Source organism: Tetrahymena thermophila (assembly GCF_000189635.1).
Source record: "Tetrahymena thermophila SB210 genomic scaffold scf_8254617, whole genome shotgun sequence".
In the NCBI taxonomy this organism is placed as follows: domain Eukaryota; phylum Ciliophora; class Oligohymenophorea; order Hymenostomatida; family Tetrahymenidae; genus Tetrahymena; species Tetrahymena thermophila.
In genome coordinates, this window is record NW_002476387.1 from 297,025 (window position 1) to 321,261 (window position 24,237).

The window sequence follows — 24,237 nt, forward strand, 5'->3', positions numbered from 1 at the left end:
ATATTTACTCAAAATTTAAATTTTATTAATAAAAATCAAATTTACAAATAAAGGTAAATTTTAATTTGAATAAGATAGTAAGTAATTGTGCTCATGAATTATTTTTTCTGAAGATATTTTTTATTTAGAACGTACGATATCTTATTTTAATTTTATAAATGTATAAATTTGATATAAAATAATTGGTTAATAAATATTTTTATTGTTACGAATTTAGTTAATTTTCAAACATAATTTTAGGAATCTATTGATTCTTTATTTTTAGACTCTAAAAAAGGTGTTTTTTTTGTTAAATTATTTTGAAGAGTACACTCGTTATCATTATCTTCACTTGAAGTTACCAAACACTTCTTTTCGACTCTTTGAGATAGATATTACTTTTTTACTTTTTTGAATAGATAAAATCCAATAAAATAATGGATCATTGTTGATACTGCTCCTAAAAGTAATTCAATGTAGCTATATAAAGTGACCCAGTTTAATCCAGGGTAAATTTCTTTATTTGCAGTTAAAACATAAGTGAAATTAACACAGCTATAAGAAATAGCATAAACTACAAAAGGAAGTAAATGACTTTTTCTAAACTAAATACAATTAAACATGTTATCAATCCATAAAGCAATTAGCATACCACCATGGAAATTTGAAGTATTAAATAGTTACCATGCACCAAGAGATTTTGTAGGAAATACAAGAGCCCAGAATAAAACTGTTATTGTAAGCTCTATAGAAAAGGCAATTTCAAATAAGATATTAATCAGTTTAGGTAAAAAGTTAAAAGATGGCTCAAATTATTAATCGTTCTTTTTTTTTAAGTAAACGTAAAAACCATAAATTAAACTTAGCAAGAAGTAAGTGAATGTTGTGTAAAATCCCCATATTGTTAAATACACAAACTATAGAAAATAACCTTATCCAAAGTAGTTATATTAATTTAAGACAAAACAGAACATCAAATATATCATCAGAATCATCTTAACAATTAAGAATTTGTTGTCACTGATATTATAGCTCATATAAACTGTATTACCATAAGATCCATACCAAAGAAAGGAATTTAGCTTTTTCATTTGTTAAACTTTATCAATTTTGATTTATTCACTTTAAGAGTTTAGATGTTTGTTTGTTTTCCTTTTTTTGCTCTTTCTTAATTTTTTAGAATCTAATTTTTTTTATATTTTAATTATACTTTTAAGGTTTTATTTGCATTCTTATAAAAGAATGGGAAAATTTCAAACAAAATTTCTAATATTTTTAGAGCTTTTTCATAAAAATATAGTATTGTGCTAATCAATGTATAGCAATAGTAAAGGGGTAAATGTAAATTAGGCAAAAATTTGTTTTCAGTAATAAATCAAGTATTTACTAATTTTTTAGATCTAGTTATTGCGTATTATCTTTGTAAAATTTTGTAAACTTTTTTTTCTATTCACCAACTTTTATTTAAACATAAAGATAATACAATATGTTGTTTGACATCCATTAAAAAATATACCTCAAAAAAATATATAAATCATTACTATGAATTTGTCAAAAAACTCAGAAGTATTATTAAAATATAGTGACTTTTAAGCCAAAAAGCTACTGTTCTCATCCCAATTTCACTAAAATTTATCAGTATCAAGCATCATTATTTTAAAATATTTCCCTCTTGTCTAACTATTTCGTCATTTGCTAGAATTTTTGCTTATATTACTTCGATTAATACGTTATCAACCCAAAAATATAAATTTTTGAAATATAAAATATAAAAAAAATAATGGTTAAAAAAAATATTTTTTTATAGATCATTCATTCATTTTAATTGACTTATTTATTCTTATATAATATCTAATTGAAAATAAAAACAAAATTAATTTCATTTTTATTTTTGAATATATTTATTTGTTCTAGTTACTTATTAACAAATATTAAGGTAAATACATTGATATATTTATAGGTTGATAGAAAGATAATTAATTATACATACATATTCATTTTTTCATAATATTTTTGCTTACAAGTTAAAAATCAAATATTTTTCCCTTTGTCAATTCAGTATTACCTTTTTGATTGATTTCAATTATTTTAAGCGACAATTTTTTAATATTTTTGTTAAACTCAAAATCGTTAAAAAAAAATAACAAAACTATGTAAAATATATTTTTATCCTTGCTATTTTTAATGAGTGATAAAATTAATCTAATATTAATATCTATTCATTAATAGAATTAAATTAATTAATAATCAAGTAATCTAATTGCGAAATATTTTTTGAAACAAGTATTCATATATTTCAAATCAAATAATCTAATTACGATAAATTTTTGTTACATGTATTAATTTATTTTAATTAAAGACTTTAATATTCATTTCTTGTTATAAATTTTTTCTTACAAATTAGCAATCTAACGTTTTTACTCCCCTTCAATTATTTATTCACTTTTTGATTGATTTCAAATTTTTTAGAAATAATTTTTCCTATTTATTTCCAGAATATCGTCAAAAACAATAAAATTAAAATAAATAAAACTATGCAAAATATATTTTTTTTATTAAGAATGATAGAAGAATTAATCTAATAAAGATTTTTGAATAGAGTTTAACTAAATTAAAAGCTAATAATCTAATTTTGATATATATTTTGTTACAAAAATATTAATGTACATTTTCTTTTTGATAAAATTCACTCTAATTTTATACTTGTTAATTATATTAACCTACCTGATCACCGATCTACCTACATACTATTATATTACACCCAGTCAATTTATTAACATATTACTACAGGATTTTAGTGTTATTACTTATTTTTATCAATTTAAATATACTTTCTTTCAGCTTGAATGTGTGTGAATTTAAAATTTTTTATACATTTTTAATAGATTAATTTTTTATGATTTGGTTGTAAATTTGTTTTTTAATTAAAAAGTCAAAATTATAATATACAAATATCTTAAATGATTTGATTCCATTTTGTTGTTGGGCCAAATTGAAGAGTTTGGCTTTCTCCTAATGGAGTAAGGAAGATGAATTCCTTATTGCAGAAACACTTGTCAATCATATCAAAATTTAAAATAAGGCAAGGTGGTTTTCCAAACCAAACTCCATTATCGAAATAAATAATTTTATTATCTTCAACTGGATAAAAGTTAATATCATTCCCTTACATAGAAAAGAGTCCACAGTGATTGTCATCTATAAATTTATCTTTTTATGACCTTAAAGATGCGTAATGATAACCACCAAATATAAACCCACTTTTTAGGATTACTAAATATAGTATTTACTTTTTCTTATCTAATTTTTCATGGAATTTTTGGCTTGAAAAGCTTTTACGATTTTCGAGCAGAGACATAACAGCTTTTTTCTAAGCATAGCTTTATCCTTTCAATAATATATCTTTTAATATGCCTTCTATTTTAGAATCTTTGAATATTATCTATGGAGCAGTAGGGACGGGTATATATGATTTCGGAGATGTTTACATATCTAAATTGCTAGAATTTATTACTTCCTTACTAAAGTTTTAGCTCCTTTCTAGTTGGGGTTCTGTGTGATTATTTTTTTTATGACTAGGTGTATTGTTTTAAGAATTACTATCTGTTCTTTGCTATTCATTTTGTTTGTTTTAAAATAATAGTTGATTTAAGCATTTAGAATAATAATAATAATAAATATTACGTCTAAGTGTAAATTAAAGCATATTTAAGATACACTATCCTAATGTTAAATAGGGAATTACTAAGTATAATGAGCACTCTAAATTAAATTGCTATCTATTCCTTAAGCATCTAAAATGTTATTTTATTTTAAAATACAAATAAAAATATTTTACATTTAAATATTTTACCAAAATTTTTATTTATAATCATTTCACTTTAGTGTTTTTAATGGTTAGATGAAAATTTTGAAGGAAAGAAACCTCCTTTAGACATCTAATTGCTGGAGCTTTTTGTTGAGTTAGGAAACTAAAGCAACTATGGAGGTTTATTAAGTTAATTTTATAATAATGATTAAGATTAAGTCGAAGTAGAAGGAACTGAATAGTATTACCCGCTTTCTTATTTTCTTGTTACTATTGTTCTTTGTTTTCCATCAGGAGCAGCAATATAATTAACTATGTTTGATTGCTTGCACTAAAGACAGCAAGCTTTACCTTTGTAAAGCAAAACTGCTTGATTACACACCTAATTAGACTTCAGGCAATAATAACATTCAGTTTCTTCTTCTTTTTCTTCTTCATACTTTTGTTTTGATGAAGTAATATTTGAATTCATATTAGGAAAATCATACTTACTAGTGCATTTTTTACACAAAAATCCTTCCTAATGGCACATTACTTCATTAATATTATCTTAAGTATTTTATTTCGTTATTTTCATTTATTTGGTAAATTATAGAGTTAACTTTAAGTCTAAATATAGTATAAAATTCTAAATAGCTTATTTGTTGATATTTGTAATCTATTTCACTTACACCAAATTATTTGATATAATATCTTAATTAAATATACTATAAGCTTTTGTATGAATAATATAGTGAAAAATCTTTTAAAATTTATCAAAATCTAATTAAAACCAATCAAAAATTTTATATAGCTTTATCACTAGACTATCCAAATATTTAGAAATTTAGGAGTTAGTATAGATTATCAAAGATATATGATATAAAAACTATAGCACATGAAAGATACATTTAAACTAATATAAAGTTATTTGATAATTTTATTGCTTAGTTAATTAATTACTTGAGTTAGAATTTACTTAAAGTAAAAAGTTTAATGATAATTTGCAGATAAGCTGCATATAAAAATTAAAGAATGAAACAACATTGAATATAATAATAATTTTATGCTTTTAATATAGTAAAAGTATTTATTTATTTATAAATTAATTACACTCTAATTAGATATATTTGAATATATAATTAAAATTTAGTTTTAAATGTTTTTCATTGTTCTAAAATTATGGCAATAAATCAAATAATCAGTTATATCATTCCATTCATTCATTTATTTATTCTTTTTTTTTCAATTTATTGAAAACAAGTCTTTTTTTAAACTTACTTATGGTGAAAAATAATGATTAGATTTAGTTATAGGACTATGCTAATCTTAAGATTATTATGACTGTTGTTATTATGATATATGTAGTATCAATTAACTACTATGCTATTTTTTTAGTGTTTCAAAATTTTTACAGTATTCAGAAAATCTTTTTTATTTTTATAAAAATGTAACTAAGTTAATAAGAATATTTATATTTACTTTTCTATGTCATCTGGATTGTTCAGAGAACTATAGATCTACTCTTCAGTGAGATCGTAAATATACTTAGCTGCTGATTAAAACTAAGCAAATACGTAACCAATTTCATCTGATACCGTCTTGTTCTTTCTTGTCATTAATTCAATGAAGCTTTTTGTTTATAAATTTAGATTTAAACTTTATTTTAAATTTTAAATTTACTTTATGTTAGTAAATATTTTATCTATTTATGCTTTTAGTAATATGTAAACCCAGATAGGAAAGCAATCATCAGCTCCGTTCCCTTCTCCGGGGACCATGTTCATCACTTAGGTAATATTATTAAAGCATTCGTAAATTAAATTAAGTTTATCAAGATGAGACTCTACATTGTTTATTTTAGTCAAATCTAATTAAAAGAAAATTTTAGAATACAAAAATGAGTATTTATTTTAAATGCTTACCATGAGCAATACTCTCCCACATACTTTCTTCGAGAAAAAATTTTTCTATGTTTTAATGCTATATGCTCATATAACTATATTTTTTGGCTTACATTATGAATTAATTATCTTTCTCTGAATTGTATAAAGGCATGCACCTGAGTAAATTAATTAAAATTTGCTTAATAAATTAAAAAATATAAAGAAAGAATGAACATTTACTCATTAAATATTTTCTTGGCTATGTGTTTTTCTATTAAATCAAAAAACATTTTTTTACACTCTTCTTTCATATTTTAATAAAATGGCAGCTCTTCAACTTTCTTCTCTAACAGATCAAAATATTATCCTATTAGCTAGTTAAAGCTATAAAGCAAATATTAATCACATAATTTTTTGCATTTTAATTTTAAAAAGTTACCTTGTTAAATTAGATCTGTCTTCGATGCATTTCATAAGTTCTGGAGTGTAAATTAAGTAATTTATAAAGCTTATTCAGAGAAAAAATTATTTTTATTGAGATTAATTTCTAATTAATTTACTGTTAAATTGAAAAACACATGGCTGGTTCTTCTGGACACAAACCATTCTAATTATAAAAAGTAAATATTAATATAAATTTAGAGTACTTTAATAGAATTACCTTGAATTCATCCAACATGTCCTCCTTTTTACGAGCTATTGACTCTGTGTCTTTAACTGTAAGTTATTCATTTTATATAATTTAGAAATTAAGGTAATTATGTTCCCTGTTTTGAGGTGTTACTGGTATTTTTGTAGTTATTATTTTTATATTTATGTATGAGTTTCTTATAAAAAAATAAGCATTTTATTTGATATTTTTTTTTATTATAGATTCTTATTGTTCTTTGACATATAAAATTACATTTTTTATAATATTTTTTTTTTACAAGTACAGCTGTTTGTATGCCAATATTTGTTGGGTTAAAAATGAAAACTTTCTATCCAGGGTTAGACAGATATCTTTTAAAATGCATTCATACTCGTTTTACTAAAGATTTTCTGGAAGTCCATGAAGCAAGAGCTAGAGATACTCTAAATATATATCCATTTACACTTTTGGTTAATTTAATCTGATACTTATTATGTGATCTATTTATTTTATCTTGTACTCATCTAAAATTTGTTGCAAAGTGATCTCTTATCCTCTTTTAAGCTACATTAAATATAATATGCTATCTATACTTAGCAAAAATAGAATCAACATTTCTTTTATTTTGAATAAATTTAGCTGCTACTAATTTAATTCTTTTTTTTCCTTCTTCGATAGTCCATAATCAATTTAAAATAATTTTTCAATGTAACCAGTAGATTGATTTGTACCTGCTTCCCAAATAAAATAATAACTGTTTCTGCTTGTCAAATTATCTTTGAAAACATCTTTTAATTTATCTTACAATTTTTATGCTTCTTTAAATAAAATATTTCTTGAATCAAATTTTTCTAGCTTATCGGGCATTTTGGATATCAACAAAGTTATAATTCTTAAATCCTCTAACGAAAAAGCTAAAGAAGTTACATCTTACACGCTTTGTTAATTTAACTAAAATATAGGAATTCCTTTGGAATTCTGAGATGAATTATGAGTATTTTAAAAAGTTAGCTAGCCAGAGCGTGTAAAAGTAGCATTTTCGAGATTACTTTTATCTAAAATTAGATCTATAAGTGTGTTTTCTGCAGTAGAGATGATTTCATAAAATTTATCTAGATCTGGCTTATAAGATAATATTAGCTGATTCAATTTAGACAAAAAGGGATACTATTATTCATCAAATAACATTTATTTTACTATTTGTTGGGCTATACGATTGACAAGATGGAAATTCTTTGTTAATGTTTCTTATTCTTTTTTAGTCATAATATTACGCTGATTAATAAGTTAAATATCCTGAAATATCCATTTGTTAAAAACAAACTATCTGATCTAAATATTTATTTCTTCTGTGCTAATAAGAGGAAAATGTCTCAATAAAGATCTTTTCAAAATACAGCACATAATATTAATTTCCTTTGGAAAATTTCTTACATTTGTTAAAATTTAGTTCATAAAATTTTTTACAAGCTACGATAGAGTAGTCAACGAAACGTTAGCCTAATATTATACATCTAATGCTATTTACAGATCTATGTCTTCAATATTCTTTTTTAAATAACTAACGATTTCAGCTTCTATTGTGAAATTTTCAGCTTCTTTTAGCTAGCTTTGTGAAATAACATTTCCATTAATTTAATTAAGCTTGCGTCTTCTCTCTCTTCTGCCTGAATAACCAAAGTTCTATGATGAATTTCTCTCAGAAGATAATGAGTTTTAAAATACAAAAGTACTTGCCGATCTATCAGTTTCTCTAATTTCGTTAGACTTTATTTTCATTGGTTCTTAAGTTGATTTTTATTTTTTCATCGGTAAGTATGTTTTTATGAAATCTTTTTTAAAGATTAAAAATTATCTATTCAAATATCTTTTAAAGCGAAATATTAGAAAATAAAATTGAATGAGTAATCAATTGAAATTTAGATTTTAATGTTAATTCTTACTTTTAAATTGTGTTATAGGATTTTTACTTGACGAAGGATTATTCGCTGAAGCTGTGCTTTTACTAGATGCTTCCAAACTGTTAAAAGATTCAGTAAAATTATTTTTTTCTTTATTGTAAGGGCTATCATTATGCTACTACCTTAATTATATGTTAATTGAAGGTCTATTAGATATATTCATAGCATCTCTTCTATTTCTAGGAGATTTTTTCAACTAATCATATAGTCTATTTTTAAGATTATTATATATTGTTAAAACAATTTTAAATATGTTATTTCTATTCAGATTTTAATAAAAGAATTTAATTTACTTAATCAAGTTTACTTCTAGCAGATAAGAATGACCTAAAATCTGCTTTAAAGGTTTGTATAATATTTTTTCTAAAAAAACAACGCAGTTTATGTTTTTAGAAAACGCATAAATTGTTTTAATAGATAAGTTGCTTATTTTAAATGCTTCATCAGGTGACTATGCTTTTGATAATTCTCTCTTTTAATATTAACCAAAATAATTTATTAGCTCAATTTTTATTGCAGTTTGATGAAATTAGAATATTAAATTCTATGTTTTATATTTTTGTATATTATTTATAAATATTATTTTATTTGAAACCTTTATCTTATAAAAATGCTAATAAATGCAATACAAAAATAATTATTTTGATAGATTTATGTCAAATTTCAATCTTAGTAAAAGAAATTACATCAATTAAATATGCTTGTAAAATATAGATTGGATTGTGGTATTAGTTATCAACAAGAACTCTTTCATAGAACAGTGAATTCACATCATCTAAAAATTAATCTAAGTTGTTATCATATTAGTTATTTTATTCAATAATATATGCCAATAGAAGAGGATTTTAAGCTATTTTTAACATCATTGACTTTAGCAAATCCTAATTTTTATTAATTGTATCAACTAAGCTCTTCTCATTTGTATCAAAATTTTAAATGTTAATTTTCATCTTTGGTCTTATATCCTAAAATTTATCGTATACCATGCTATATCTTGACCTCTCCTTCAACAAGAATTTGTATTTTAAATTGTTTTTAATCATTTTAAGCTAATAGAGCTTTAAATCTTCAATCATTTAATTCTTAATTTCGTTTTCTATTATTAAAAATATTGAAAGCTTAGGTTGCATGCATGTTTTTTAACTTAATATAATTAACTCTAAAGAATTATTTTATGTTCTCACAACAAATAATTGCAAAAACAATATTACATTTTAAAGTAGAAATATAGCTAATAATTTATTTTACCTTATTTTAAAAATAGATATTAAGATTTTATATTATCCTGAAGGCGGCCCCATTATGCTATATGTGGGTTTATCTCAAATAAATGCTAAGGATACTAGTTTTCACTCTTAAAAAACTGCTATTTTAAATCATAAGTATTGAGTCTTGATTATAATCTACCGTTTTAGCTATCTTCTATGTCATTAATTTTAATTGTATATGTCTATTGTTTATTGCTATTTGCTTCATCTGGATGCTAACTTGGCGTATTTTTATGAGAATCCTAGCTTTGGCTATTATTTAAATCGTCACTTTTAATTTTGATATTCTCTCCATTTAATTACTATATCATATTTTGCATCTTTTTTTCTCTATCTTATTTTGAAGGAGTATACTCCACGCTTGATACACTTTACTTCTATGTTCTGATATCTGCCTATGGCGAATCTAATAAATTAAGTGACTCCTTTCTAATTTCCTAATTCCCATTAATCATTCTTATAATTTATGTAAATTTGAATAAATATTATTATTTTTTAAAGCTCAATCAAACACTACAACTATTTTGTGATTTATTTCTAATCGACAAAATAAATAAATAGATAGTAGTAAGCCTCAAAAGTTTTAATCGATAATTTGACTTTCTCTAAAGATTATTTATTGATTATTGATTTTTATAATTACAGTTGAGAATATATATATAATTCTTATTTTATACTTGTAAAAGGAAATCTGAATTTAATGCTATTTTTTTGGTAAGATTTCTTGGCGAAATCATATAAATTTAACTTATATAACATATAATTAAAAGATATGCCAATCATTTACGTCAGAAATTTTTTATCTTAAAATTCTATTAATAAAAAATATAATAGAAAAGTTTAGAAATCAATTAATGGACTCAATAAATTTATTCTATCTATCAATGTTCATCTGTTATATCTATGCAGAGTATGAATAATAAGTTAAAAAATTATCTCTTTTAACTAAATTTTTTAAAGTAATAAATTTAGTTTTCAATAAAAAATTTAAAATATTGATAACTTCATCGATACCCTAAATTAATTATGTGAAGTTAAATGACAAAACTGAATATTATTCTTAGATGGTTAATAACTTTTAATACATAATTAAATTTTGAGGCAAATTAATCCTTGAAAAGTAATAATTATAGTAAATATTAACAAATAATATCATCAAGAATTATAAAAGTAATTTACTCTAATTGATTAAAATCTATTAAATTTATAAACGACAAATTCTATTTTGAGTTTAAAAAATAAATTCAAATAGCTTTTTATTAACTTTAAAAGATTCGTGCATACAGCTACTATAGTGAAGATATTTTATAAGAAAATTTGGCAGATTCAGATTTACAATTCGAAAGAAACAAATGTAAATGAGATAATAATAATCAGTATAAATATAATTGTTTGATTTTGAGTGATTATAAGATAAGAATAGTTGAGCAAATACAACAAATGACATATATTTTATGAATTAAACATACCTAATGTTATATAAGTCTGCTTCACTTAAAAAGATTGTAAAAGCAATTTAATATGTAGATATTCTAATTATATTATCATTTGCTTATCGATTTAATTACTTGATTGAAATATACTCTTTTCAAATAATACGAAGAGAGTCAAACCAAGCCTTTTCGTTATAGAGCTTAGAAATGTCTAATTCAGGATGATTAATACCTTCTTCATTCCATTTAGCATTTTTATCAAAGACGTAGAATTCGTTTTAGAAAGTGTTAAAGTAGATCATTTCAGTATCTAAAAACAAAGGAGCATTAAATAACTTTCTACGGCAGAATTGAACGTAGTCTTCATAAGGGACAGGAATTAAATTTTCTAAGTTGACGGTTTTTTTCAAAACACCTTGATGAGTTAAGCAATCCAAAGACAAAACTTTGTTTTAGGGATGGAATTCCATCTTAATAACGAATTACTTAGGGTGATCATAAAGATTCTATTATTATTTGAATAGGATTGTTAGATAAATAAATAAATAAATTTATTGTTTATATTTCACTAAAATATTTTAATCAATCATCTGCTTTGATTATAAATTAATAACAAAATTGATTGATTGTTTCTTTCTGTATTTCAATTTTATTTTAATTATTTAGGATATCTTTTCTAAGAAGCTATTATTAATAAATAAATAATATCCTTCATACTTTCTTAATATAAGCTAAATCAAAATTTGATTACAAAAATCATTTTTGTTTACTCTTGAATAATAAATCAACTATTCCATATATTATAATTAAAGCTTTTTTATATTTAACTATTTAATCTATTATAAAAAACCTACTTTTTCTAAGAAGAAAGGAACTAATTTTAAATACTTAGTAAGAGCATCAGCATTTTCATAAAATTCCTAAAGACCATTTCCTATTTATTACAAAATTATTTTAAAATAAGATCATAGATTGTGAAGCTCAATTAGCAGAAAATATTTTTTATGTTTTAGAATGATAATATTGCATTAATTCTACTTTATTGCTTATAAACTTAGCAAGTTTAATCTTTTTAAATATAAATAATATTAGCAATTACCTGTAAATGTACTGGATTGATAGAGAACAATAGGGTTAGAATCAAGAGATACTTATCTCATGATGTTGTAATAGTTGTTAACAGACTATTTTTACAAAAATACATTTTATATTAAATAAATATTGTTTTTATTCGCTGCTTTTCATCTATCTTTTAGCTTTATTGAATCATCATTTCTCGCAAATGTATAATGTGATTAAGATATAAATTTAAACTATGTCTTTTATTCATTTTTATATGCTAGGTTTTACAATTTTATACAGAATTACTTCAATTTGCTCTTGACTTTGCAGCTTATTAAACTGAAATAATTACTTTATTGGTGATAGATCTGAATGAAAGTTAGGCACCCTTTAAAATATTAAACATTTACTTTACTTTCTTTTATTAATTGTCTTTAATAATTTTATTAACAAAACCTTGTTTTTCTTTTTCTGAATTCACCTATCTATCTATCTAATTTATTTATATTATCTAAATCAAAATTCAATAAGAATGATTTAATCTATAAAGAAAGATAAATACATAGATTGGTAGATGGATACATACATACATATATATATTCATTCAAAAATACAATAAAACAATATTTTTTCATTGATTTAATATAGAGATTTTATTTCAATTTATTTATTTTTGATTGATTGATTTATTAATTAATTAATAAATAAATAAATAATTATTTTTAAAGTATTTTCCTACAAAAGAAAGTATATTTAACTAATATAATAGCAAATTAAAAGTAAAAAGTTCTAATATTTTAAAAAGATCAAACATACTTTTTAAGGTTTTAACTATTTAAAATAGAATGATAAATGTTTAAAATGTTTGTTTTTTTTGAATCTAATTTTTTGAGATGAAGCTTCTTTGTGTCAAAAATTAAATGCTAAGGCCTTCAAATAAATTTATTATATCTCAGAGTTATATAAAACTACATATATTTTAATTTATTTTCTACGTCAATTTTGATAATATTCATTAAAAAGGCGATAAATATAAGCTGGAGTATGCTCTCCATAGTTTGTTATGTATAGATTTATGTATTCAGGAGCAACGTAGTCGAATCTAGTAACAATAATTGTTTCATTATTATTGTAAGAAACAGTGTTAGGAAGCATTTCTTGAGGATTGAGAGTTTCATTGAAAGTATTTTATTCAAAGGGGAAATGAGGAGTTAATTTTATAGCTGAAGCAAGCACAATAACAGGAACTGAGTAAGCTTTAGCAGCTGTGGTGAGCATTAATATACCGTTTCTACCTAGGACACCACCGTTTTTCATAATGGCATGAGCACCTAAAAAACATACAATTATAAGTAATCTTAATAAAACAAAATTTAAGTTACCTATGAAAACTTTATTGACCCTGGACATGAATGCATAAGCAGAAGAGAATGGAATAAGAGAAGTAGTAATTCCTTCATCGGCAAGGTCTTAAGCCATTTTTTAACCTGATTACTTACATTCTCCATCTAAAACAATAACTTCAAAGTTTCTAAAATTTATTAAACAATTAAATTATTTAAAATATTTAAATCTATTATAAATTCAATTAAAACCTTTGTTTTTTAGCATCTATTAAAAAGAGCTTAATAGTTTCAGAGTACCCGTAAGTTAAAATAACTTCTCCTGAGTTAATATGATTAGCAGCCTAACAAAATCAATAAAAAAAATGTTTTTTTATTTTAAAAGCATTTAAATGAATGTAAAAATGACAAAATATATTTAAATATGATACAAATTATAAACTTAAGTCTCAAACAAATTACATAATCGTTTATTGTATCTGACAAATCATCTAACTCTTGTAATAATCCTTAAATTGCATCTATAAATTTGGTGCGCTTAGCTTTGAATTCTTCCTTATCTTCTACATTTGCTGGAGTTAGATCTTCATTTGCATCTTCTTTTTCGAATAATTTTTTAAGATTAGAAAAACCCTTGTTCTTCTTTTTATCATTTTATTCGTTAATATCTTTGATAATGCTTATAATCTTTCTAATAACATTTTCAATTGAAAACTCAAGTGGATTTTCTTCCAAAATCATTTTGCCAGCTTTGTTGATTGTCTTAGTTAATTCTTAAACGCTTTAGTATTTAGAGGATTAGGCAATATCTAAAATAATTTGAGCTGTTTCTTTAGCCATTTAATAAGAGCCTGTTATTATAAAAATATTTAAATTAGAAAGTCTTTGCTTTGATTATATGAATCATTTATTTATTTGCATTATTAAATCTATTTAAATAAGTCAAATAGTCATATAAAAATGTAAGGCATATGAGGCTTTTCATAATTAATCTTTGAAAAGACATGTTTAACATTGCATAAATCAAACTATTTTCTACTTTTATCTTCTCTTAAGGGGTCAATTAATCTTTTCATTTTTGCTTGAGGGACTTTTGCTTGCTTTATTTGTTATATAGATATCTTTTAAACTTTTAGTATATTATTTGATCAAAAGTATATGTAAATTTAGATATGTTTTGTATCTTATTTAACCAATATTTAACTATTAAAAGAAATAAATATTCTTGTATTTATAATATTTAACAATTAAACATTTAAATCATTTCCATGTCCTTTAATATATCGTAGTAGATCTTATACTTGTAGAATAGATATTTTCATATAAAATATACATACATTTACAATTACTCAAAAACTATGGTATGCAGGCAGCTTCATTTTAATTGTAATTAATATTATTTATTTCGATAAATCGATAACCAATAAATATTTTTATAGATAAATTGTAGTATATTTTAAAACTGCTTATAAGATTGCAGTATATCAATCGATTGAATAATTTTTAGTTACCATAAAATCATTTTTAAAGATAAATCTCTAATAAGTAGAGAGGATTTTTTCCATTTCGTATTGGCAACAGCTAAAAAGTAATTATTGCAGTGTAGTCGTAGAAGTCCTTTTCTTCTTTTTCTATATTTAAGCAATCAAGGTAAACTATTTTCTGGGGGTGTGAAAAATAAATTTTCAAGGTAGATTTGATTCTATATAAAATAAATTCACTATTGAATAATTAAAACTTTTAAGTTAAAATTTTAATATTTCTTCCCTCCCACAATATTATACACTATACTATATATAAATTGAATAATTAATCAAACAATTCATTCTAATAATTAGCATTTTTTAAGATTGATAGTTTATATAATGCAATCTTCTCAAAAATGAATTATAATAATTTTAATACAAAAAAACATATAAATTTCAGAAAATAAAAAAATTAAAGAAAGAAATGAATCAAATTTCAGATCTCAAGAATTAACTGTAAAAGCTTATTGCAAAGAGGCAAGATCTTTAGCACTAAATATTTAATTTACAGATACAATCAGAATCCTTTAATCAGAAACAGCAGTAGATAGAATAAGAATTAATTAAAATGACCAAGGCTTAAACTTTAAATGAAATTCACAATAGCTTCTCTGTTTCCAAAAATGATAGATCATCTGATCAAGTTTAACATTCCTTCGTTTCTACTAAACCTAGTACTTCTTTTATGTAAAATAATGATGGAAGCAGTATACTATCATCTTTAAAATTATCAAACTAATAGTATTTCAATTAGTAAAAGGAAGGTCTTAATTTAAGTTAAATTTCCCAAAGTTTAAACTAAACTTCTCTTTCTTAGCTAAATAAAAAAGATTTGTAATAAATCAATAACCCTCAAGATGATGTGTCTTTTTTAAACTAACAGCTAATAAATAGTGATGAAGACGAAAGATTTGAGCAGATGGATGATGAGTCATAAAATGGCAACCTTAATGAACTTATGTATAATCCAGCAGATAAATCTTCTAATATTCTTAATTCAAAAAATTAAAAATACTTAGAAACACTTAAAATGTTTTAATTGGAAGGTAAAGGATAAAAGCACACTGAGTAAGTCCTTAATAAAATGATTGAGAATTGGGTTCCAAAGAATTAATATAAAACTTATCACACTCTAAGTAATGGAAAGGTAATAGATCATTCTCATATCAAGTCAATCCCTAAGGCTGTTGTGCGTCTGAGCGATGAAGTAACTGGAAATAAAAAATAAATAGTGCATGATTTTAGAGGCTTAGAAATTTTGGGCACAGATGATCCTGAAACAGTGGTAAAGAAGAAATATATCAAACAGAGATATGAGTAATTCATCAAAATGTTTAAATAAATTTAACCTAAATACATTTAAGAGAGTGGATATTGTAAATATACTGATGGCATTAGAAAAATGTTTGTTTTCTTTACTCAAATTATGTCAAGAAATAAAATTAACCGTGATAGTGGTGTCAAACCAGATACTCTGAAAGCATGGGCTAAAAAGTACGGTTATGTAGATGAGTCAATCTTAGAAGTGAAAGACTTAGATTAGGAAATTTGATTAAAAAATTTTTTAAATATTTATTATAAAGGAATCATATTCTATTTGTAAGCTGCTTTTTTAAACATCAAAAATTGTTTTATTTTTGTTTGTTATCTTTTATAAAAGTATTCTTGATAATTTAATAATAAATATTTTAATTTTATTTGTGATTTATTTTTTAATTTAAATTATTTTTCAAATAATTATTTTGAGATCTATATATTATTTATTCTTTTATTTTTAACAAAATCTGAGTAAATTATTTGATTTAAAAAATATTTTTACTTGAATTTCTTTTTTAAATTATAAAAATGTAATTTTGTAAGAACAAATCTAATGATTGAAAAGAGAGTAATTTATATCCAATAAAATTTACATTAAGTTTTAAATAATTATGTTACACTAACAAATTTTAATTAAATGTGGATTTTACTAAAGAGCGATATTGACGTAAGGTGAATAAATAAATAAACAATTATTATTTCAGATATCAAATTAAAAAAAAGAAAACAAAAAAAGATTTAATTTTTTAGAATCAGCAAATAATATGAACAAAATTTTAATTTTTGCTCTTGTTTATTGTTTTCTAATTGGTATTTCAGAGTCCAAAAGAGCATCATAAATACCAAATACGTATGATCCTGATTTCTCATTGAAGATGGCTCACTATGCTTGGGCAGCTAGGTGTTAATAAGATACAATATAATCGTGGACTTGCGGTACTCCATGTTAGTTAAACCCTAATATCACAGATGTTTAAGTCTTCTATAATTCAACTCACCACTCACTAGGATTTATTGGATATGATTATTTTAATTAAATGATAGTTTTGAGCTTTAGACCAACTATGGACAATTTAAATTGGCTTTATGATTTCGATTACTTTAAAATCAACTATTCATATTGCTAAGGCTGCTAAGTTCACAGAGGCTTTTTATTTACTTGGAATGATTTAAGATAAAACGTGTTAGCTTACACTCAATTTTTAGTTAGCAAGTACCCAAATGCTCCCTTAATCATAACAGGTCACTCTTTAGGAGCAGCAGTTTCTATGCTTGCAGCAGTTGAAATCAACCATTATATTAAAAAGGTTGATTACATTTACAACTATGGACAACCAAGAGTTGGAAATAAATAATTTGCAGATTTCTGTGAATCTATTATTCCTGTTATTTACAGAATAATTCATAATAGAGACCCTGTACCTCATGTTCCACTTTAGAAGATGGGCTTTTAGCACACAAGAACAGAAGTTTGGTACAATAAAAATAACACCTCTTATTAGGTTTGCAAAGGAAGCGAAGACCCTCAGTGCAGCGACAAAATAAAAGAATATCTACCATTTGATCATGCATGGTATATGGGGTTCAATATTGGAACTGACTGCCCATGATCAAATTTTTTTATAATAAATAACAAAATGATTTAAAAAATTGTATAATTTTATTTTAGATTTATATAAAGAATTTATTAAATTTATTGAGCAAATTTGACATGAAATTTATTAAATACATAAAATGTAGTAAAAGTAGTAAAATTAAATATTTTTTAATTTAAATTAAGTTTAATAATTGAAATTTTTCATTAAATAATTGAGTAATTTGTAGCTTCATTGTAAAGAATTTAGAATTTGCCCATATCTTCTAAGAATTGAGGCGAAGAAAAGTAATAGTGAGGTATTTTATGATATTTCATATGATTTTATTCAATTTAAAGCATAGATTTAACTACTTACTTGAAAATTACATCAAGATCTGGGATATGATACTATCCAAGATAGACTTCTTCATTAAATTCTATTACGTAAGGAGTGTATTTATCATCAAAACTAACATCTGCTCCAAATAACTAAAATTTATTTATATGAAGCTACCTTTTCCCAGTAGTGACGAATTCTTTTTAGCCTAATGCACTATAAGCTAATCTCTTTTTCATATTTTCCTCAATTTAAAGGGGATTTTAATTATTTTATTTTAACCAGTTTTCAAAATGTTCATAAGTCCATATTGTTTCCAGCTTTCTTTGTTAGTAATTCTTATGTTTCATTTGAACTGATTAATTAACACAATGTATAAACTTATTAGATAGATCCTAAAGTGAAAATTGTTCTAAGCTTCTCCTAACGTAACCAGGGTGATATAATAAAACATATGGATCAAAAGAAGCAACTAAAACAAAGCAACGAACATCAAACTTTCTACCTTCTATTAAGAGAGAGTTTTCTATATATTTTTATACAATCCAAGATTTTTTATCTTAAGGATAGTTTTACTTTTTAAAAGGTTTATTTTTTCCAACCTTTAATTAAAATTATTTTAAATCATCAAAAACTTCTATTCCCTTACATCTATGATCTTCTACTGGCTATTTTTTATATTTATTAAAATTAATAAATTTCAAATATTATTTTTCTAATTTTATGATAAATCTTTTTTTATCTTTAATAAACAATATGATTAAATTATAAAAAATATTTTGTATTTTATTGTGGAAAATTCTATCAAATAATTCAAAAATTTATACAACAAAAGTTAGCAGTTTTGAATTTTTAAAAAGTATTCAGATAAAATTGTTTTTAACAATCCTTTTGAATATAGCAAAACTTTATATTATAACTATTTAATTAAATTTAAGAACAGTTACTTTTAAACTATTTTCCTCGATCAAATATTATTTATAATTCAAATTCTAAATTTTAAAAGATTATCTAAATGTCTGTGATTAGTTTATCTTAGAATTAATTTATTTAATTTATACTAAATTAAATCATTTTTATTGCGTTGAGCTATTTGAAGCTAGAAAAATTAAAAAATTATATTAAATCTATAGTGCATTATTGCAAAAATAAAGTGTTAGTATTTTAGCTTAATATTTGAGTTATTGATTAATTGAAATTTAAGAGATTTAGGATGTGTGTACTTAAATAATTAAAGAATTAATTAAAATATCTACATACCTTTTTAATCCAAACTCCGCTTTTATGAACTCTAAAGAATTCTTTTTCTTCATCTGAAAATTTTGGTAAGTTCATATCAATAAAATAAGTTAGAGGCATGACATCGTTAATAGATAATTCTCCTATTTTTCCAGATCTATGAAGTTTTTCTGCATTTTTATAAAAATTAGCTTTATTGTAGAATTAGTTTGAGAGAGGCCAAACACTAATTATAACATGGTCGTTAACTATTTTCCAATCAATATTTTCGTTTATTATAACCAAATCTAAAGAAGAGCTTTATGTAGATTTTTTTATGATGTTCCATGTTTGCTAATTCTACTCAAAATATTATCTTATAAAGTAATTGTTTGATGATTCTATTACAAAAACTTCATATTTATCTTTATGGTGCATCATTCCCTAAATACTGCATGAATTCATGTTATTTGAATTTTACTCTTCTCCGCAATCGTATTTATAGTTCATTTCATCATCATCATCTTCTTCACATACTACGATGCTTGCTAAAATAAAAATTGCTACATACTTGCTAATATAATTTGCAAATTTCATAATGGATGGAAGTGTTTCTAGTTTGTGCTTGTTAAATTAAGTATTTTTGATTATATAAATATATCTTTAATCAGATCCCCACTAATCTTTTTGTTTTAATGAGCTTACCTTCTTTATTGAATATTATGTGAATAAGCACTAACCTATAATAACTCAATTTATTACAAATGGAACAAAAATAGCTATATTTAATTAAGTTGCTCTCACCATTTAAATGATTAATTTTTTTATTTGTGAGTATCACCTTTCAAAAATAAATCCATCTAATAAATTCTATTAATTAAAAATACGATAATAAGCTATGCTACTTTTCAACAAATAATATTTTAATTTTTTAGCCAGACATTACAAAGTGATAAAGTTTTAAATTTATTTGAAACGAATCTTAGTGACATGTTGATTCAAACCTATTAATTGTAATTAAAAAAGACAAATAGCCAAAGAAAAAGCAGAATATATTTGATCTATGAAATGGAAAGATTAATACAATTATTTAAAAACATAGATTTTATTATTGCACAATTTTATCATCTTTTGATTAATAATTAAAGACTAGACTATTTTCAAATAATAAGTTAAGCAAAAAAATTACTAAACAATTAAAGAGGCTTAATTATTGAATATAATTTGTAATATTAGTTTCCTTAAAATTGACAAAAATTGTGAATATTGAGTAAGAAGAAAAAATTTTACCTTAGTTTTAACTCAAATTAATTCATATATTTTTAAGTTCTATAAATTTATAATTGCTCTTTCTAAATATAACGAAATACTTATTTTTACAACCACAACATTTTAATAAAGAGCAAAGTATTTATTTTGTATTATATTAATCAAAACTAGTGAAAATTTTAGTTTTTAATTCATATATTTTTAAGTTCTATAAATTTATAATTGCTCTTTCTAAATATAACCAAATACTTATTTTTATAACCACAACATTTTAATAAAGAGCAAAGTGTTTATTTTGTATTATATTAATCAAAACTAGTGAAAACTTTAATTTTTAACAATTTAAAATAAATTAAATATTTTGTAATAAAATAATTTTTATATCTAAATATTTATTTACATAAACTTCTTTTTTATTTTATTTCTAATTTATTTGCATTAAAATTAAATTATCAAATTAGTAAAGAATTACAAAAATAATTAAAGCAGATTCTAAAATTAGAATGAAATAAGAATGAATGGTTGTTTTTATCATTTTAAGTTTTAATAGAATAGAAGTAAAAATGTATATATTATTTACATTATTGTGGAAAAGTGTTAATTACTATAAAGTAAAGTAGAATAATTAATTATGTATTATTTATTGTTTCAGTTTTATGACACAGAATTAACTTGCTGTGTCATTTAATCACTTCTTTCATGCATAGATGCATATTTTAAGAACTCACGAGAGCACATTCCTTTGATTGAAGTATCTTTCTTAAAGAGCTTTAACTTAATTTAATCAATTTTTTAACAGTACTACTCGTAAAAAAGGTTTAATTTTTATTTTATTTGAGTTTCAATATGTTAAGAGTGTATTTAATTATCTTCAGTATTTAATTGATTCAATTCTTAATTATTTTGTTTATTAGAATTAGTAGATTTATCAGTAGGATTTTCTTGGATATTTTGCTAATATTATTCAGGTTTTGTTTACATATTGACTAACTCATTGCCAACATTAAGCTAGTTTGTTTCATGTTAAAAATTTTATTCATTGTTTTTTATTTTTTATTTCATAATCTTCAACTGCTTGTCTGAGCTAAAAAACTCATTTTACTTTTTTTAGAAAGGATGAATAGAGTTTTCTTTAGATTTTAAACAGAAATCAACTTTTTTTTACGAATTTCTTCTTTCTGGGCTCTTTATTAAAATACTATGTGGCATAAATTTTAATTATTACAATTAAATGCTATTCTGCTAACTAGAATATTCTTTTCCTTGTTACAGCACATCTTAAAACTAATATTAGTTATCAAAATCTGGTGTATCAGGACTATTGGCCAAACATTCACTAAAAACTAATTTTTTTTTAATAATCTTTTTAGACGAAGATTCATACTCATAACCATCACTACTTTTATCTTCTTCACTATCTAGAGCATAATAATTATCTATGCTATCATAACTTTTAACAAAATTTCTTCTGCCTGCTAGACCTTCATGAAAACTATTCCTCAGTTAGCTCATATTATTTGAAATTCTTTTGATGTTATTTAAATATTGATTGTTATTATTATTTAATTAGAGTCTTTAGATTTATTTTTTAATATTTATATTAAATAAGCAATTTTCAATATCTGCCAAAATCATAAAAATTATTATTGATAAATAAATCAAATAAACACATAATTATCTAAATGAATGGAGGTAAATGTAATAAGGAGATACATTTCCTAAAAATATCAGGTTTGTAAAATTCTATTATTTTATGTTACGATATTTATCCGTAACAGCTTGAAAGAAACATTTACCAAAAATTAATTCGATAGAACTATAGGACGCTAATATGAATAAGAATTTCATTTATTTTATGCTTCTTACATTTAAAAAATACTTATGCTTAATTCCAAGTTATCTGCTAATAAAAATAACCACAAATATATAAATTAACAAAATATTTCCTTTAAATTTGTCCTAATAGAATTTTTTTAACCACAAATGCTCTCTTTAAATACTTACCAAATTTATTTACTCGATTAATCTATTCAATCTTTTAAAAAATAAAAGAATTAAAACTTTACATCAAAAGTCTTTACTTTTAAATACATTCAAGTTCCTTCTTGATGTTAAATATTAAAAATTATTCTATTTTGAGATTAAGGTATTAGATATTCATGTTCTGAAGTCTAATAAACTAAATTAAATACAAAAAGTAATTCTTCATGCTTGAAAAATTAATTTGTATCATTTTAAATTTAAAAAGTATAAATAAATATACCACTAACTAACTATTTTGTAAATTCCAATAGATTATTTTTTGATTCTAAATACATAACTAGTTATATTTTTCTTTATTCACTGGACTTCTTTTTATACTTGAAATTTAAATACATATTAATCATAACTTTGATGAGATAATATTTTGTTAGAGATAAATTCATTTTTACTCAAATCTAATATAGAGAAAAAATATTTTTAATTTTTAAATAACTAAATACAAATTTAATTTAATAAATAAAAAATATTGATATTTCTACTTTAATTTTATTACAGATACTGCTTCAAAAATAAAAAAATATATTCGATAATTTATAAATAGCTTTCTGGGGTTTTATTTAGGATAAATATAATTTCTTTAAAAATTATGTTTACTTCCATCTCGAAAAATTATTTCAATTTTTTTTAATTTTATGATAGAAATTTATTAAAAAAAGAAAAAAAATTTTTAAAAATATTTTAACAAATTATTTTAATTATTTGCTTACAAAAAATTAAATCAAAGAATGATGTTTAAATTTTTTTAAAGCAAATATTATTAACAAAAGGTTTTTAATAAATTAAAATCTATTTCTGAATACTGCTAGCAATTTTTGTATTTCTAAAAGAAATTAATTTGTATTTTTAAAAATGACTTAAATTAAAGAATCATCTTAAATAGCTTTATCTATAATTTAGCTTTATAAAGTGCAAAACAATTAATTATATATTAATAATTTGTAAAAAAAAGTCATAAAAGAAAAAAAATATGAATAACAAAAAAGAAAAAAAGATATTACTGAAAAACAAAATATTAGGTATTATTATTTTTTTAAAATGAATACAAATTATTCATAAAAAATATCTTAAATGATAAAAAAATTAAAATCTTTTTAATATTAATAAATAAATAAAAAAAATATTTTAAGTTTAATGTTCTTATTTACTTATTCCATTCTAATCTTATTCAACATATGCATACTCGTACCCATAGCATAAGTGATTTTGAAGCCTAACATAAATAATCTAAAGAATGCTTTATTATTTACTATCACTTGGATTCTAGTGTATATTCTAATGTTCAATGTGTATTACTATTTCAAATCTTTTTTTTCAAACTGGTATGAATATTTACTATAACTTGCAAACAGAAGAAATAGATCTGATTGTATTTTGATTTACTTTATTACTTATTTTGGGAATGCAATAATTATACTTGTTTCATTAAATAGTATTTTTGAAAGAATTAGAAGATTATTGATAACTTTAGTAAATTTAGAATATTCTGACTAGAAGTTTTCCAATGTTATAATTTTTAAAGAAATAATACAAATATTATGTGATCTTATTATGATACAAATGTATTTTGGCAATATTGAATTTTATAATCTGCCAAATATATT

At 22.5% G+C, this 24,237-nt stretch overlaps 9 protein-coding genes across 9 annotated transcripts; 2 read left to right on the forward strand and 7 right to left on the reverse strand. All coding sequences in view use genetic code 6, as the record gives it.

Moving 5' to 3' along the window:
• Positions 1–224: 224 nt before the first annotated feature.
• TTHERM_00193920 (transmembrane protein, putative) lies at positions 225–1,070 on the reverse strand (the record flags this gene model as incomplete). The annotated part of the gene is made up of 1 exon (XM_001017145.1): positions 225–1,070. One exon carries the CDS (start codon positions 1,068–1,070, stop codon positions 225–227), a length of 846 nt encoding a protein of 281 aa, XP_001017145.1.
• A 1,841-nt stretch (positions 1,071–2,911) lies between these two features.
• TTHERM_00193930 (TLD protein) lies at positions 2,912–4,493 on the reverse strand (the record flags this gene model as incomplete). Its single annotated transcript, XM_001017146.2, has 3 exons — positions 3,833–4,493; positions 3,664–3,773; positions 2,912–3,592 (listed from the first exon to the last, which is right to left on the reverse strand). Exons 1-3 carry the CDS (start codon positions 4,362–4,364, stop codon positions 2,912–2,914), a joined length of 1,323 nt encoding a protein of 440 aa, XP_001017146.2. The 5' UTR covers positions 4,365–4,493.
• A 518-nt stretch (positions 4,494–5,011) lies between these two features.
• TTHERM_00193940 (GTPase-activator protein for Ras-like GTPase) lies at positions 5,012–9,967 on the reverse strand (the record flags this gene model as incomplete). The annotated part of the gene is made up of 12 exons (XM_001017147.2): positions 5,012–5,195; positions 5,249–5,398; positions 5,450–5,636; positions 5,692–5,828; positions 5,893–6,036; positions 6,092–6,160; positions 6,213–6,259; positions 6,314–8,115; positions 8,227–8,453; positions 8,538–8,716; positions 8,931–9,340; positions 9,493–9,967. 12 exons carry the CDS (start codon positions 9,965–9,967, stop codon positions 5,012–5,014), a joined length of 4,011 nt encoding a protein of 1,336 aa, XP_001017147.2.
• A 1,133-nt stretch (positions 9,968–11,100) lies between these two features.
• Positions 11,101–12,413, reverse strand: TTHERM_00193950 (hypothetical protein; the record flags this gene model as incomplete). The annotated part of the gene is made up of 4 exons (XM_001017148.3): positions 11,101–11,451; positions 11,800–11,879; positions 12,045–12,129; positions 12,360–12,413. The coding sequence occupies 4 exons, from the start codon at positions 12,411–12,413 to the stop codon at positions 11,101–11,103; spliced, it is 570 nt and encodes a 189-aa protein (XP_001017148.1).
• A 590-nt stretch (positions 12,414–13,003) lies between these two features.
• Positions 13,004–14,426, reverse strand: TTHERM_00193960 (translation initiation factor 2B subunit, eIF-2B alpha/beta/delta family protein; the record flags this gene model as incomplete). Its single annotated transcript, XM_001017149.2, has 5 exons — positions 13,004–13,338; positions 13,390–13,538; positions 13,603–13,694; positions 13,813–14,201; positions 14,390–14,426. The coding sequence occupies 5 exons, from the start codon at positions 14,424–14,426 to the stop codon at positions 13,004–13,006; spliced, it is 1,002 nt and encodes a 333-aa protein (XP_001017149.2).
• Positions 14,427–15,207: 781 nt separating this feature from the next.
• TTHERM_00193969 (hypothetical protein) lies at positions 15,208–16,428 on the forward strand (the record flags this gene model as incomplete). Its single annotated transcript, XM_001471319.3, has 1 exon — positions 15,208–16,428. Exon 1 carries the CDS (start codon positions 15,301–15,303, stop codon positions 16,426–16,428), a length of 1,128 nt encoding a protein of 375 aa, XP_001471369.3. The 5' UTR covers positions 15,208–15,300.
• Positions 16,429–16,957: 529 nt separating this feature from the next.
• On the forward strand, positions 16,958–17,803 carry TTHERM_00193970 (lipase family protein; the record flags this gene model as incomplete). Its single annotated transcript, XM_001017150.3, has 1 exon — positions 16,958–17,803. One exon carries the CDS (start codon positions 16,958–16,960, stop codon positions 17,801–17,803), a length of 846 nt encoding a protein of 281 aa, XP_001017150.3.
• A 188-nt stretch (positions 17,804–17,991) lies between these two features.
• Positions 17,992–19,921, reverse strand: TTHERM_00193980 (tubulin-tyrosine ligase family protein; the record flags this gene model as incomplete). The annotated part of the gene is made up of 2 exons (XM_001017151.2): positions 17,992–18,774; positions 19,367–19,921. 2 exons carry the CDS (start codon positions 19,919–19,921, stop codon positions 17,992–17,994), a joined length of 1,338 nt encoding a protein of 445 aa, XP_001017151.2.
• A 1,320-nt stretch (positions 19,922–21,241) lies between these two features.
• TTHERM_00193990 (hypothetical protein) lies at positions 21,242–22,177 on the reverse strand (the record flags this gene model as incomplete). The annotated part of the gene is made up of 1 exon (XM_001017152.2): positions 21,242–22,177. The coding sequence occupies exon 1, from the start codon at positions 22,103–22,105 to the stop codon at positions 21,242–21,244; it is 864 nt and encodes a 287-aa protein (XP_001017152.2). The 5' UTR covers positions 22,106–22,177.
• Positions 22,178–24,237: the final 2,060 nt, after the last annotated feature.